The sequence below is a fragment of the Triturus cristatus genome, chromosome 12, assembly GCF_964204655.1.
Source record: "Triturus cristatus chromosome 12, aTriCri1.1, whole genome shotgun sequence".
NCBI classification, from domain to species: Eukaryota; Metazoa; Chordata; class Amphibia; order Caudata; family Salamandridae; genus Triturus; species Triturus cristatus.
In genome coordinates this window covers 706,849,598-706,864,676 of record NC_140595.1, presented here as the reverse complement: position 1 = coordinate 706,864,676, position 15,079 = coordinate 706,849,598, and the positions used below count along the sequence as shown (strand labels likewise).

Sequence of the window (15,079 nt, the reverse complement as noted above, 5' to 3'; positions counted from 1 at the left end):
GGTATGGGTTGGAAGTGTAGGGTCGGAGCATTGGCAGCCACTTTTGACAAACCAGTTCTACCTGCAGTAGCACGAAAAGAGACAATGTTTTTTCTCTCGTAAATCCGTTTCATAAAAAGGTCTATTTTTCTTTAACTCTTGTTTTAAAAAAGTACTTTGTTAATTCCTGCCCTGCCTGTGTCCCACTTTCGTTAGCTACCCGTGTCGTGATTTAGAGGCAGGCGCTCAGCAGGCCCATCTCGGGGATTGGTGGACAAAACAATCCCAGTAATATCTTCCCTACACCTAGCCGACTCCTGGAGCTAAGGGGTTCTCTTGTGCTATTTTTAGTTTCATTTTTACCTCCTTGTTAGTAACTGTGGTGTGGCTCTGCCTGCATCTTTGCACTTTATAGCAGAAGACGGTCTTCTCGTTAGGTCTCGGCTAGCGAAGGATGCGCTTGCGCAGTCTCGCTCGCGAGATTTAATGACTTGGAGAGGAGGGGCTTGAACCCGCCTCTCTTCTCTCCTCTTCTCCATTGGCTGGCCTCTTAAATGCTGGTCAGCCATTGGAGAAGAGGTTTGTCTCTCCAAACAAGCCCCGTCCTTTTCGGATTCGGGGGCGTGTTTTTTCGAATCGTTCTCTTTTTTCCAGGCCGTCCCTTTTTTCGCTGGTGGGCGTGTTTATTTTTTTTTTTTTTACAGGGACGTTCTCTGTTTATTTACGTCTCGGCTAGCGAAGGCTCTGCTAGTTGTTTCTACCTGTTATTACACAAAGACTTCCTGTCCCTCTAAACGTGAGTTAGTGTGACTCCGGCACCACGAGTCCCGTGAAAGGCGCTTTGTGTTGTCCGCTATTTTTCAGTTATCGCTCTTGTTCCTTTTTCCTGTGACAACCTAGCCGTCTGACGCCATTTTACAGAATGGGGCTGAGGAAGCAAGAAAGTCGAGCGGTTCTTGTGGAAGGGATACTCGGAAGAACAGACTGAGCAGGGAGGGGGAGAGCATCGGTCAGTCTCCGCCGTCCGCACCGTAGTTGTCGCCGCAGCTGCGTAATTATCATCTTGTCGCCGTTCAGGCGCTGACACCATGTCTGAGACGCATAAGACCATAAAGGGTGGCGGGTGGTAATTAGAACATCGCATCCATTTTGTATTTTTGGGGCGTCACAAGGGCTTGGGGGGTGGGCGTCCGCGCCGTCGTAGAATTAAATATTTTGCGTCTTTGCTCCCTTTCCGATTCACACAGTTCTTTACACGCATCAAGATGAAGATCTTTGTGGGTAACGTTGACGAGCAGACGACGCAGGAAGAGCTGAGCGCGCTCTTCGAGCACCACGGCACAGTGGTGAGCTGTGCAGTCATGAAGCAATTCGCCTTCGTTCACATGCGGGAAGAGGACCGGGCCCTGGCCGCTATAGCGGCACTCAACGGCCGCGAGCTGAATGGCCGAAAGATGGTGGTGGAACTGAGCAAACCGCGGCCTCTCAACACCTGGAAGGTGTTCGTGGGCAACGTCAGCACCTCGTGCACCGCCACCGAGCTGCGCAACCTTTTCGAGAACTACGGCAGGGTGGTGGAATGCGATATCGTGAAAGGTAAAGGCGTATTGACCTTCCTACCGCTTAGTGACCGCAGCACCTCTCACTGTCTCTTAAGTCGCAGGTTCTAGAGCAAACAATTTTAATTCCCCGGGACCCCAAAAGATCAGACCCATGCACTCAAACAGCCACGACCACACATTTACATCCACCGACTAATCTCCCACTAAACAACAAAGTTGTCTCCTAAGCCAGTGTTTCGAAACATTAACCGGCGTTTGTTGCGCTAGTCTCGGACACAGGCATCATTTCCTCTCTTAGTCTTTAAACTTTTGGTTTCCAAGAATTAGTATTTGTATTGTACGGAAGCTAATCGCTAATAGTGGACATGTAGTTGAATCCCCACCAGATTAGCGCAACAGCCTACCTATGTTAGGAAGATTACCAGGCATGGATTTTAAAATGCACCTGGCCTTCCGACGGTTCCTAGAATGTAAATCGTGTATTTAAAGCTGTTTCTCGGATTGTCGATTAAGCTCTGGGGACTGAGATGCCGTACATTAATGTCGTTAAATCAAAAGTACGTGCTCTGTCAAATGATAAACTTCATGTGCCAAACTTGACTACTGTAGGAAGGTTGTGTGGAGAAGGGGGTGGGCGTCGACTATCTAACAAGATTTTAGACCAACCGTGTTTTCGCTAGTACTATCCCATGTAGATCATATGGTTTCAACCAGGCCCTGGTGAAAGCCGTCCTCTCGATGGGAAGTATATTTGTGAACCGTCAATTAGACCATATTGTCCAGACTGCAGCCTTAATTCTTAGGGTTTAAAGTTTTGTGAGTTGACCAATTTATTGGGTACGATTCACTAAACCTTTTGGGATAGGTCCTCATACTCCAGGTTTAAATAACGTCATCTTGAATCTTTGGGCATAGAACATACTTGCGTCTTATGCCTAAAGAAACTACCCACAGATAGTGCTTAATGAACTGAATCTGAATGTTTGGGTGTAACCCACAGCTTTGTGAATCGGTCCTGTGAAAACGCTCGCCCCATGCCAGAAAATTGCCAGCACGTTACAACTGCACAAGACAGAACTTGAGTAGACGCGTGTGCTCAGTACCGGCAGGCTCAGAGACCCGAAAAGTAGCACATGCATCATGCCTCCACTAGACACATGCATCATGCCTGACTCTGAGAGGGCCAGGCTGTGAAGACAGATCAGGCAGTCATCCCAGCAGGCGTGTTGATTTTGAAAAGTTATTGGGAATTCTGAGTGCGGAAGAAGAGATTTATAGTTCCGGCCCTCTGAAATACGTGCCTGTGCTGAGCCCCGGAAAGCACCGGCACAAATGAGGCACAGAATGACACCCAATAAAGCAACCTGGGCCGCTCAGCTCTGTTTGTTTGCGTGAAAATGAGTCAATATGGCATCAGACCTGGAAGAGAAAGAGGGTGAAAAACGGTAGTCAAATATTTTCAGCAATAATGGGGCGTAACACAAGTGAAAAAATCTGACCTTTTCGAAAGGATCAGGTTTATTTCTCGCCATCGGTTTCCAATGCCAACATTAAAGGCCGAGGGTTTCTAATGCATGCTCCTGGCAAAGGTGGTAAAATCATTGGCTTCCGATATCCCAGCATTTGAGGAGTCAGACTGCGGGGCTTCGAAGTGAAGTGTTAGTGCACCCCCATACACATGTCAATGTTGTTTGTGGGAATAAGTGACTTCTTTCTTGGTAGGGCCTGAAGAGCCTGTTGGAAATGAAGTTCCTCTCTTAATATAGTTGTCCAATGCTTTCCACGTTCCTAGGGATATCAGCGCTGCAGTAAAGACTACAGGTAATAAGGACAGCTCCATGGACCTGCACTGAGCACACAGTGAACTAGGATGACACCTACCACCGTCGTCAGACGAGGTGGCCGAGTGGTTAAGGCGATGGACTGCTAATCCATTGTGCTCTGCACGCGTGGGTTCAAATCCCACCCTCGTCGGTACATCGCAGTTTTGTCATTATTCACAGGGGTATTGTATTTCAAGCGAATAACAGAGACTGTGGCGCATCATAGCAGGACCATAAGGCATAATACATCTGTATTCCTCTGCGATTTGTAACAGTCGCGCAGCTGCTTTGGTGTTACCGATCAATGTTCTTTACAAGGGGTGTTTCCTATAAAATGATAGAATTTGCTGATTTATGACCCACAGCAGACGATTCTTACGTCCATAGTATTCTTCTTGTTTTCTTTTCAAACGTTGTTCACTTCCTGTTTTGTATTGCCCATTAATTTGTTTGAGTACAAGGTAAATGGCAATATAGGATAAAAATGCCCCCCAGTTCCTGACAGAAGAAAAGACGAGAGATGGACACGGTGTTCTACTACTTGAGACATGGATGTCCGACTTGAAGTACAGGTGGTAGCGTGGCCGAGCGGTCTAAGGCGCTGGATTAAGGCTCCAGTCTCTCCGGAGGCGTGGGTTCGAATCCCACCGCTGCCAGTTCACTTTTGAACAATGCACTCATATATAGGCATGTGCTTTACATACATTTAAAGGAAAACCCAGGGAATCAAATACATTCTGTCTTCCTTCCAACGTGAAGTCTCCTTTCCCCGTGTTACCATGATTAGCATTTTCACGAGTGAACCATGGCTCCTTGTGTCGCAGATGACGACGCGTGTGACATCACAGAACTGCAAGTGGCATCCAAGGGTATAGGTTGGAAGTGTAGGGTCGGAGCATTGGCAGCCACTTTTGACAAACCAGTTCTACCTGCAGTAGCACGAAAAGAGCCAATGTTTTTTCTCTCGTAAATCCGTTTCATAAAAAGGTCTATTTTTCTTTAACTCTTGTTTTAAAAAAGTACTTTGTTAATTCCTGGCCTGCCTGTGTCCCACTTTCGTTAGCTACCCGTGTCCTGATTTAGAGGCAGGTGCTCAGCAGGCCCATCTCGGGGATTGGTGGACAAAACAATCCCAGTAATATCTTCCCTACACCTAGCCGACTCCTGGAGCTAAGGGGTTCTCTTGTGCTATTTTTAGTTTCATTTTTACCTCCTTGTTAGTAACTGTGGTGTGGCTCTGCCTGCATCTTTGCACTTTATAGCAGAAGACGGTCTTCTCGTTAGGTCTCGGCTAGCGAAGGATGCGCTAGCGCAGTCTCGCTCGCGAGATTTAATGACTTGGAGAAGAGGGGCTTGAACCCGCCTCTCTTCTCTCCTCTTCTCCATTGGCTGGCCTCTTAAATGCTGGTCAGCCATTGGAGAAGAGGTTTGTCTCTCCAGACAAGCCCCGTCCTTTTCGGATTCGGGGGCGTGTTTTTTCGAATCGTTCTCTTTTTTCCAGGCCGTCCCTTTTTTCGCTGGTGGGCGTGTTTATTTTTTTTTTTTTTACAGGGACGTTCTCTGTTTATTTATGTCTCGGCTAGCGAAGGCTCTGCTAGTTGTTTCTACCTGTTATTACACAAAGACTTCCTGTCCCTCTAAACGTGAGTTAGTGTGACTCCGGCACCACGAGTCCCGTGAAAGGCGCTTTGTGTTGTCCGCTATTTTTCAGTTATCGCTCTTGTTCCTTTTTCCTGTGACAACCTAGCCGTCTGACGCCATTTTACAGAACGGGGCTGAGGAAGCAAGAAAGTCGAGCGGTTCTTGTGGAAGGGATACTCGGAAGAACAGACTGAGCAGGGAGGGGGAGAGCAGCGGTCAGTCTCCGCCGTCCGCGCCGTAGTTGTCGCCGCAGCTGCGCAATTATCATCTTGTCGCCGTTCAGGCGCTGACACCATGTCTGAGACGCATAAGACCATAAAGGGTGGCGGGTGGTAATTAGAACATCGCATCCATTTTGTATTTTTGGGGCGTCACAAGGGCTTGGGGGGTGGGCGTCCGCGCCGTCATAGAAAGAAATATTTTGCGTCTTTGCTCCCTTTCCGATTCACACAGTTCTTTACACGCATCAAGATGAAGATCTTTGTGGGCAACGTTGACGAGCAAACGACGCAGGAAGAGCTGAGCGCGCTCTTCGAGCACCACGGCACAGTGGTGAGCTGTGCAGTCATGAAGCAATTCGCCTTCGTTCACATGCGGGAAGAGGACCGGGCCCTGGCCGCTATAGCGGCACTCAACGGCCGCGAGCTGAATGGCCGAAAGATGGTGGTGGAACTGAGCAAACCGCGGCCTCTCAACACCTGGAAGGTGTTCGTGGGCAACGTCAGCGCCTCGTGCACCGCCACCGAGCTGCGCAACCTTTTCGAGAACTACGGCAGGGTGGTGGAATGCGATATCGTGAAAGGTAAAGGAGTATTGACCTTCCTACCGCTTACTGACCGCAGCACCTCTCACTGTCTCTTCAGTCGCAGGTTCTAGAGCAAACAATTTTAATTCCCCGTGACCCCAAAAGATCAGACCCATGCACTCAAACAGCCACGACCACACATTTACATCCACCAACTAATCTCCCACTAAACAACAAAGTTGTCTCCTAAACCAGTGTTTCGAAACATTAACCAGCGTTTGTTGCGCTAGTCTCGGACACAGGCATCATTTCCTCTCTTAGTCTTTAAACTTTTGGTTTCCAAGAATTAGTATTTGTCTTGTACGAAGCTAATCGCTAATAGTGGACATGTAGTTGAATCCCCACCAGATTAGCGCAACAGCCTACCTATGTTAGGAAGATTACCAGGCAAGGATTTTAAAATGCACCTGGCCTTCCGACGGTTCCTAGAATGTAAATCGTGTATTTAAAGCTGTTTCTCGGATTGTCGATTAAGCTCTGGGGACTGAGATGCCGTACATTAATGTCGTTAAATCAAAAGTACGTGCTCTGTCAAATGATAAACTTCATGTGCCAAACTTGACTACTGTAGGAAGGTTGTGTGGAGAAGGGGGTGGGCGTCGACTATCTAACAAGATTTTAGACCAACCGTGTTTTCGCTAGTACTATCCCATGTAGATCATATGGTTTCAACCAGGCCCTGGTGAAAGCCGTCCTCTCGATGGGAAGTATATTTGTGAACCGTCAATTAGACCATATTGTCCAGACCGCAGCCTTAGTTCTTAGGGTTTAAAGTTTTGTGAGTTGACCAATTTATTGGGTACGATTCACTAAACCTTTTGGGATAGGTCCTCTTACTCCAGGTTTAAATAACGTCATCTTGAATCTTTGGGCGTAGAACATACTTGCGTCTTATGCCTAAAGAAACTACCCACAGATAGTGCTTAATGAACTGAATCTGAATGTTTGGGTGTAACCCACAGCTTTGTGAATCGGTCCTGTGAAAACGCTCGCCCCATGCCAGAAAATTGCCAGCACGTTACAACTGCACAAGACAGAACTTGAGTAGACGCGTGTGCTCAGTACCGGCAGGCTCAGAGACCCGAAAAGTAGCACATGCATCATGCCTCCACTAGACACATGCATCATGCCTGACTCTGAGAGGGCCAGGCTGTGAAGACAGATCAGGCAGTCATCCCAGCAGGCGTGTTGATTTTGAAAAGTTATTGGGAATTCTGAGTGCGGAAGAAGAGATTTATAGTTCCGGCCCTCTGAAATACGTGCCTGTGCTGAGCCCCGGAAAGCACCGGCACAAATGAGGCACAGAATGACAACCCAATAAAGCAACCTGGGCCGCTCAGCTCTGTTTGTTTGCGTGAAAATGAGTCAATATGGCATCAGACCTGGAAGAGAAAGAGGGTGAAAAACGGTAGTCAAATATTTTCAGCAATAATGGGGCGTAACACAAGTGAAAAAATCTGACCTTTTCGAAAGGATCAGGTTTATTTCTCGCCATCGGTTTCCAATGCCAACATTAAAGGCCGAGGGTTTCTAATGCATGCTCCTGGCAAAGGTGGTAAAATCATTGGCTTCCGATATCCCAGCATTTGAGGAGTCAGACTGCGGGGCTTCGAAGTGAAGTGTTAGTGCACCCCCATACACATGTCAATGTTGTTCGTGGGAATAAGTGACTTCTTTCTTGGTAGGGCCTGAAGAGCCGGTTGGAAATGAAGTTCCTCTCTTAATATAGTTGTCCAATGCTTTCCACGTTCCTAGGGATATCAGCGCTGCAGTAAAGACTACAGGTAATAATGACAGCTCCATGGACCTGCACTGAGCACACAGTGAACTAGGATGACACCTGCCACCGTCGTCAGACGAGGTGGCCGAGTGGTTAAGGCGATGGACTGCTAATCCATTGTGCTCTGCACGCGTGGGTTCAAATCCCACCCTCGTCGGTACATCGCAGTTTTGTCATTATTCACAGGGGTATTGTATTTCAAGCGAATAACAGAGACTGTGGCGCATCATAGCAGGACCATAAGGCATAATACATCTGTATTCCTCTGCGATTTGTAACAGTCGCGCAGCTGCTTTGGTGTTACCGATCAATGTTCTTTACAAGGGGTGTTTCCTATAAAATGATAGAATTTGCTGATTTATGACCCACAGCAGACGATTCTTACGTCCATAGTATTCTTCTTGTTTTCTTTTCAAACGTTGTTCACTTCCTGTTTTGTATTGCCCATTAATTTGTTTGAGTACAAGGTAAATGACAATATAGGATAAAAATGCCCCCCCGTTCCTGACAGAAGAAAAGACGAGAGATGGACACGGTGTTCTACTACTTGAGACATGGATGTCCGACTTGAAGTACAGGTGGTAGCGTGGCCGAGCGGTCTAAGGCGCTGGATTAAGGCTCCAGTCTCTCCGGAGGCGTGGGTTCGAATCCCACCGCTGCCAGTTCACTTTTGAACAATGCACTCATATATAGGCATGTGCTTTATGTGCTTTACATACATTTAAAGGAAAACCCAGGGAATCAAATACATTCTGTCTTCCTTCCAACGTGAAGTCTCCTTTCCCCGTGTTACCATGATTAGCATTTTCACGAGTGAACCATGGCTCCTTGTGTCGCAGATGACGACGCGTGTGACATCACAGAACTGCAAGTGGCATCCAAGGGTATAGGTTGGAAGTGTAGGGTCGGAGCATTGGCAGCCACTTTTGACAAACCAGTTCTACCTGCAGTAGCACGAAAAGAGCCAATGTTTTTTCTCTCGTAAATCCGTTTCATAAAAAGGTCTATTTTTCTTTAACTCTTGTTTTAAAAAAGTACTTTGTTAATTCCTGGCCTGCCTGTGTCCCACTTTCGTTAGCTACCCGTGTCCTGATTTAGAGGCAGGTGCTCAGCAGGCCCATCTCGGGGATTGGTGGACAAAACAATCCCAGTAATATCTTCCCTACACCTAGCCGACTCCTGGAGCTAAGGGGTTCTCTTGTGCTATTTTTAGTTTCATTTTTACCTCCTTGTTAGTAACTGTGGTGTGGCTCTGCCTGCATCTTTGCACTTTATAGCAGAAGACGGTCTTCTCGTTAGGTCTCGGCTAGCGAAGGATGCGCTAGCGCAGTCTCGCTCGCGAGATTTAATGACTTGGAGAAGAGGGGCTTGAACCCGCCTCTCTTCTCTCCTCTTCTCCATTGGCTGGCCTCTTAAATGCTGGTCAGCCATTGGAGAAGAGGTTTGTCTCTCCAGACAAGCCCCGTCCTTTTCGGATTCGGGGGCGTGTTTTTTCGAATCGTTCTCTTTTTTCCAGGCCGTCCCTTTTTTCGCTGGTGGGCGTGTTTATTTTTTTTTTTTTTACAGGGACGTTCTCTGTTTATTTATGTCTCGGCTAGCGAAGGCTCTGCTAGTTGTTTCTACCTGTTATTACACAAAGACTTCCTGTCCCTCTAAACGTGAGTTAGTGTGACTCCGGCACCACGAGTCCCGTGAAAGGCGCTTTGTGTTGTCCGCTATTTTTCAGTTATCGCTCTTGTTCCTTTTTCCTGTGACAACCTAGCCGTCTGACGCCATTTTACAGAACGGGGCTGAGGAAGCAAGAAAGTCGAGCGGTTCTTGTGGAAGGGATACTCGGAAGAACAGACTGAGCAGGGAGGGGGAGAGCAGCGGTCAGTCTCCGCCGTCCGCGCCGTAGTTGTCGCCGCAGCTGCGCAATTATCATCTTGTCGCCGTTCAGGCGCTGACAACATGTCTGAGACGCATAAGACCATAAAGGGTGGCGGGTGGTAATTAGAACATCGCATCCATTTTGTATTTTTGGGGCGTCACAAGGGCTTGGGGGGTGGGCGTCCGCGCCGTCATAGAAAGAAATATTTTGCGTCTTTGCTCCCTTTCCGATTCACACAGTTCTTTACACGCATCAAGATGAAGATCTTTGTGGGCAACGTTGACGAGCAAACGACGCAGGAAGAGCTGAGCGCGCTCTTCGAGCACCACGGCACAGTGGTGAGCTGTGCAGTCATGAAGCAATTCGCCTTCGTTCACATGCGGGAAGAGGACCGGGCCCTGGCCGCTATAGCGGCACTCAACGGCCGCGAGCTGAATGGCCGAAAGATGGTGGTGGAACTGAGCAAACCGCGGCCTCTCAACACCTGGAAGGTGTTCGTGGGCAACGTCAGCGCCTCGTGCACCGCCACCGAGCTGCGCAACCTTTTCGAGAACTACGGCAGGGTGGTGGAATGCGATATCGTGAAAGGTAAAGGAGTATTGACCTTCCTACCGCTTACTGACCGCAGCACCTCTCACTGTCTCTTCAGTCGCAGGTTCTAGAGCAAACAATTTTAATTCCCCGTGACCCCAAAAGATCAGACCCATGCACTCAAACAGCCACGACCACACATTTACATCCACCAACTAATCTCCCACTAAACAACAAAGTTGTCTCCTAAACCAGTGTTTCGAAACATTAACCAGCGTTTGTTGCGCTAGTCTCGGACACAGGCATCATTTCCTCTCTTAGTCTTTAAACTTTTGGTTTCCAAGAATTAGTATTTGTCTTGTACGAAGCTAATCGCTAATAGTGGACATGTAGTTGAATCCCCACCAGATTAGCGCAACAGCCTACCTATGTTAGGAAGATTACCAGGCAAGGATTTTAAAATGCACCTGGCCTTCCGACGGTTCCTAGAATGTAAATCGTGTATTTAAAGCTGTTTCTCGGATTGTCGATTAAGCTCTGGGGACTGAGATGCCGTACATTAATGTCGTTAAATCAAAAGTACGTGCTCTGTCAAATGATAAACTTCATGTGCCAAACTTGACTACTGTAGGAAGGTTGTGTGGAGAAGGGGGTGGGCGTCGACTATCTAACAAGATTTTAGACCAACCGTGTTTTCGCTAGTACTATCCCATGTAGATCATATGGTTTCAACCAGGCCCTGGTGAAAGCCGTCCTCTCGATGGGAAGTATATTTGTGAACCGTCAATTAGACCATATTGTCCAGACCGCAGCCTTAATTCTTAGGGTTTAAAGTTTTGTGAGTTGACCAATTTATTGGGTACGATTCACTAAACCTTTTGGGATAGGTCCTCTTACTCCAGGTTTAAATAACGTCATCTTGAATCTTTGGGCGTAGAACATACTTGCGTCTTATGCCTAAAGAAACTACCCACAGATAGTGCTTAATGAACTGAATCTGAATGTTTGGGTGTAACCCACAGCTTTGTGAATCGGTCCTGTGAAAACGCTCGCCCCATGCCAGAAAATTGCCAGCACGTTACAACTGCACAAGACAGAACTTGAGTAGACGCGTGTGCTCAGTACCGGCAGGCTCAGAGACCCGAAAAGTAGCACATGCATCATGCCTCCACTAGACACATGCATCATGCCTGACTCTGAGAGGGCCAGGCTGTGAGGACAGATCAGGCAGTCATCCCAGCAGGCGTGTTGATTTTGAAAAGTTATTGGGAATTCTGAGTGCGGAAGAAGAGATTTATAGTTCCGGCCCTCTGAAATACGTGCCTGTGCTGAGCCCCGGAAAGCACCGGCACAAATGAGGCACAGAATGACAACCCAATAAAGCAACCTGGGCCGCTCAGCTCTGTTTGTTTGCGTGAAAATGAGTCAATATGGCATCAGACCTGGAAGAGAAAGAGGGTGAAAAACGGTAGTCAAATATTTTCAGCAATAATGGGGCGTAACACAAGTGAAAAAATCTGACCTTTTCGAAAGGATCAGGTTTATTTCTCGCCATCGGTTTCCAATGCCAACATTAAAGGCCGAGGGTTTCTAATGCATGCTCCTGGCAAAGGTGGTAAAATCATTGGCTTCCGATATCCCAGCATTTGAGGAGTCAGACTGCGGGGCTTCGAAGTGAAGTGTTAGTGCACCCCCATACACATGTCAATGTTGTTCGTGGGAATAAGTGACTTCTTTCTTGGTAGGGCCTGAAGAGCCGGTTGGAAATGAAGTTCCTCTCTTAATATAGTTGTCCAATGCTTTCCACGTTCCTAGGGATATCAGCGCTGCAGTAAAGACTACAGGTAATAATGACAGCTCCATGGACCTGCACTGAGCACACAGTGAACTAGGATGACACCTGCCACCGTCGTCAGACGAGGTGGCCGAGTGGTTAAGGCGATGGACTGCTAATCCATTGTGCTCTGCACGCGTGGGTTCGAATCCCACCCTCGTCGGTATATCGCAGTTTTGTCATTATTTACAGGGGTATTGTATTTCAAGCGAATAACAGAGACTGTGGCGCATCATAGCAGGACCATAAGGCATAATACATCTGTATTCCTCTGCGATTTGTAACAGTCGCGCAGCTGCTTTGGTGTTACGGATCAATGTTCTTTACAAGGGGTGTTTCCTATAAAATGATAGAATTTGCTGATTTATGACCCACAGCAGACGATTCTTACGTCCATAGTATTCTTCTTGTTTTCTTTTCAAACGTTGTTCACTTCCTGTTTTGTATTGCCCATTAATTTGTTTGAGTACAAGGTAAATGGCAATATAGGATAAAAAGGCCCCCCAGTTCCTGAAAGAAGAAAAGATGAGAGATGGACAGGATGTTCTACTACTTGAGACATGGATGTCCGATCTGAAGTACAGGTGGTAGCGTGGCCGAGCGGTCTAAGGCGCTGGATTAAGGCTCCAGTCTCTCCGGAGGCGTGGGTTCGAATCCCACCGCTGCCAGTTCACTTTTGAACAATGCACTCATATATAGGCATGTGCTTTATGTGCTTTACATACATTTAAAGGAAAACCCAGGGAATCAAATACATTCTGTCTTCCTTCCAACGTGAAGTCTCCTTTCCCCGTGTTACCATGATTAGCATTTTCACGAGTGAACCATGGCTCCTTGTGTCGCAGATGACGACGCGTGTGACATCACAGAACTGCAAGTGGCATCCAAGGGTATAGGTTGGAAGTGTAGGGTCGGAGCATTGGCAGCCACTTTTGACAAACCAGTTCTACCTGCAGTAGCACGAAAAGAGCCAATGTTTTTTCTCTCGTAAATCCGTTTCATAAAAAGGTCTATTTTTCTTTAACTCTTGTTTTAAAAAAGTACTTTGTTAATTCCTGGCCTGCCTGTGTCCCACTTTCGTTAGCTACCCGTGTCCTGATTTAGAGGCAGGTGCTCAGCAGGCCCATCTCGGGGATTGGTGGACAAAACAATCCCAGTAATATCTTCCCTACACCTAGCCGACTCCTGGAGCTAAGGGGTTCTCTTGTGCTATTTTTAGTTTCATTTTTACCTCCTTGTTAGTAACTGTGGTGTGGCTCTGCCTGCATCTTTGCACTTTATAGCAGAAGACGGTCTTCTCGTTAGGTCTCGGCTAGCGAAGGATGCGCTAGCGCAGTCTCGCTCGCGAGATTTAATGACTTGGAGAAGAGGGGCTTGAACCCGCCTCTCTTCTCTCCTCTTCTCCATTGGCTGGCCTCTTAAATGCTGGTCAGCCATTGGAGAAGAGGTTTGTCTCTCCAAACAAGCCCCGTCCTTTTCGGATTCGGGGGCGTGTTTTTTCGAATCGTTCTCTTTTTTCCAGGCCGTCCCTTTTTTCGCTGGTGGGCGTGTTTTTTTTTTTTTTTTTTACAGGGACGTTCTCTGTTTATTTATGTCTCGGCTAGCGAAGGCTCTGCTAGTTGTTTCTACCTGTTATTACACAAAGACTTCCTGTCCCTCTAAACGTGAGTTAGTGTGACTCCGGCACCACGAGTCCCGTGAAAGGCGCTTTGTGTTGTCCGCTATTTTTCAGTTATCGCTCTTGTTCCTTTTTCCTGTGACAACCTAGCCGTCTGACGCCATTTTACAGAACGGGGCTGAGGAAGCAAGAAAGTCGAGCGGTTCTTGTGGAAGGGATACTCGGAAGAACAGACTGAGCAGGGAGGGGGAGAGCAGCGGTCAGTCTCCGCCGTCCGCGCCGTAGTTGTCGCCGCAGCTGCGCAATTATCATCTTGTCGCCGTTCAGGCGCTGACACCATGTCTGAGACGCATAAGACCATAAAGGGTGGCGGGTGGTAATTAGAACATCGCATCCATTTTGTATTTTTGGGGCGTCACAAGGGCTTGGGGGGTGGGCGTCCGCGCCATCATAGAAAGAAATATTTTGCGTCTTTGCTCCCTTTCCGATTCACACAGTTCTTTACACGCATCAAGATGAAGATCTTTGTGGGCAACGTTGACGAGCAAACGACGCAGGAAGAGCTGAGCGCGCTCTTCGAGCACCACGGCACAGTGGTGAGCTGTGCAGTCATGAAGCAATTCGCCTTCGTTCACATGCGGGAAGAGGACCGGGCCCTGGCCGCTATAGCGGCACTCAACGGCCGCGAGCTGAATGGCCGAAAGATGGTGGTGGAACTGAGCAAACCGCGGCCTCTCAACACCTGGAAGGTGTTCGTGGGCAACGTCAGCGCCTCGTGCACCGCCACCGAGCTGCGCAACCTTTTCGAGAACTACGGCAGGGTGGTGGAATGCGATATCGTGAAAGGTAAAGGAGTATTGACCTTCCTACCGCTTACTGACCGCAGCACCTCTCACTGTCTCTTCAGTCGCAGGTTCTAGAGCAAACAATTTTAATTCCCCGTGACCCCAAAAGATCAGACCCATGCACTCAAACAGCCACGACCACACATTTACATCCACCAACTAATCTCCCACTAAACAACAAAGTTGTCTCCTAAGCCAGTGTTTCGAAACATTAACCGGCGTTTGTTGCGCTAGTCTCGGACACAGGCATCATTTCCTCTCTTAGTCTTTAAACTTTTGGTTTCCAAGAATTAGTATGTGTCTTGTACGGAAGCTAATCGCTAATAGTGGACATGTAGTTGAATCCCCACCAGATTAGCGCAACAGCCTACCTATGTTAGGAAGATTACCAGGCATGGATTTTAAAATGCACCTGGCCTTCCGACGGTTCCTAGATTGTAAATCGTGTATTTAAAGCTGTTTCTCGGATTGTCGATTAAGCTCTGGGGACTGAGATGCAGTACATTAATGTCGTTAAATCAAAAGTACGTGCTCTGTCAAATGATAAACTTCATGTGCCAAACTTGACTACTGTAGGAAGGTTGTGTGGAGAAGGGGGGCGGTCGTCGACTATCTAACAAGATTTTAGACCAACCGTGTTTTCGCTAGTACTATCCCATGTAGATCATATGGTTTCAACCAGGCCCTGGTGAAAGCCGTTCTCTCGATGGGAAGTATATTTGTGAACCGTCAATTAGACCATATTGTCCAGACCGCAGCCTTAATTCTTAGGGTTTAAAGTTTTGTGAGTT

At 47.7% G+C, this 15,079-nt stretch overlaps 3 protein-coding genes, 6 non-coding genes and 1 pseudogene across 9 annotated transcripts; all 10 read left to right on the top strand.

Annotated features, from left to right (window-relative positions):
* Positions 1-1,244: 1,244 nt before the first annotated feature.
* LOC146780262 (RNA-binding protein 14 pseudogene) lies at positions 1,245-1,649 on the top strand (annotated as a pseudogene).
* Positions 1,650-3,433: 1,784 nt separating this feature from the next.
* Positions 3,434-3,515, top strand: TRNAS-GCU (transfer RNA serine (anticodon GCU)). Its single transcript has one exon. It is a non-coding gene; the product is annotated as a tRNA-Ser (tRNA).
* Positions 3,516-3,938: 423 nt separating this feature from the next.
* Positions 3,939-4,020, top strand: TRNAL-AAG (transfer RNA leucine (anticodon AAG)). The gene has a single exon. It is a non-coding gene; the product is annotated as a tRNA-Leu (tRNA).
* A 1,456-nt stretch (positions 4,021-5,476) lies between these two features.
* Positions 5,477-5,881, top strand: LOC146780259 (RNA-binding protein 14-like). Its single transcript, XM_085637143.1, has one exon. It carries the CDS (start codon positions 5,477-5,479, stop codon positions 5,879-5,881), a length of 405 nt encoding a protein of 134 aa, XP_085493269.1.
* A 1,784-nt stretch (positions 5,882-7,665) lies between these two features.
* On the top strand, positions 7,666-7,747 carry TRNAS-GCU (transfer RNA serine (anticodon GCU)). Its single transcript has one exon. It is a non-coding gene; the product is annotated as a tRNA-Ser (tRNA).
* A 423-nt stretch (positions 7,748-8,170) lies between these two features.
* TRNAL-AAG (transfer RNA leucine (anticodon AAG)) lies at positions 8,171-8,252 on the top strand. The gene has a single exon. It is a non-coding gene; the product is annotated as a tRNA-Leu (tRNA).
* A 1,465-nt stretch (positions 8,253-9,717) lies between these two features.
* On the top strand, positions 9,718-10,122 carry LOC146780256 (RNA-binding protein 14-like). The gene has a single exon (XM_085637142.1). It carries the CDS (start codon positions 9,718-9,720, stop codon positions 10,120-10,122), a length of 405 nt encoding a protein of 134 aa, XP_085493268.1.
* Positions 10,123-11,906: 1,784 nt separating this feature from the next.
* Positions 11,907-11,988, top strand: TRNAS-GCU (transfer RNA serine (anticodon GCU)). The gene has a single exon. It is a non-coding gene; the product is annotated as a tRNA-Ser (tRNA).
* Positions 11,989-12,411: 423 nt separating this feature from the next.
* Positions 12,412-12,493, top strand: TRNAL-AAG (transfer RNA leucine (anticodon AAG)). The gene has a single exon. It is a non-coding gene; the product is annotated as a tRNA-Leu (tRNA).
* A 1,465-nt stretch (positions 12,494-13,958) lies between these two features.
* On the top strand, positions 13,959-14,363 carry LOC146780253 (RNA-binding protein 14-like). Its single transcript, XM_085637141.1, has one exon. It carries the CDS (start codon positions 13,959-13,961, stop codon positions 14,361-14,363), a length of 405 nt encoding a protein of 134 aa, XP_085493267.1.
* Positions 14,364-15,079: the final 716 nt, after the last annotated feature.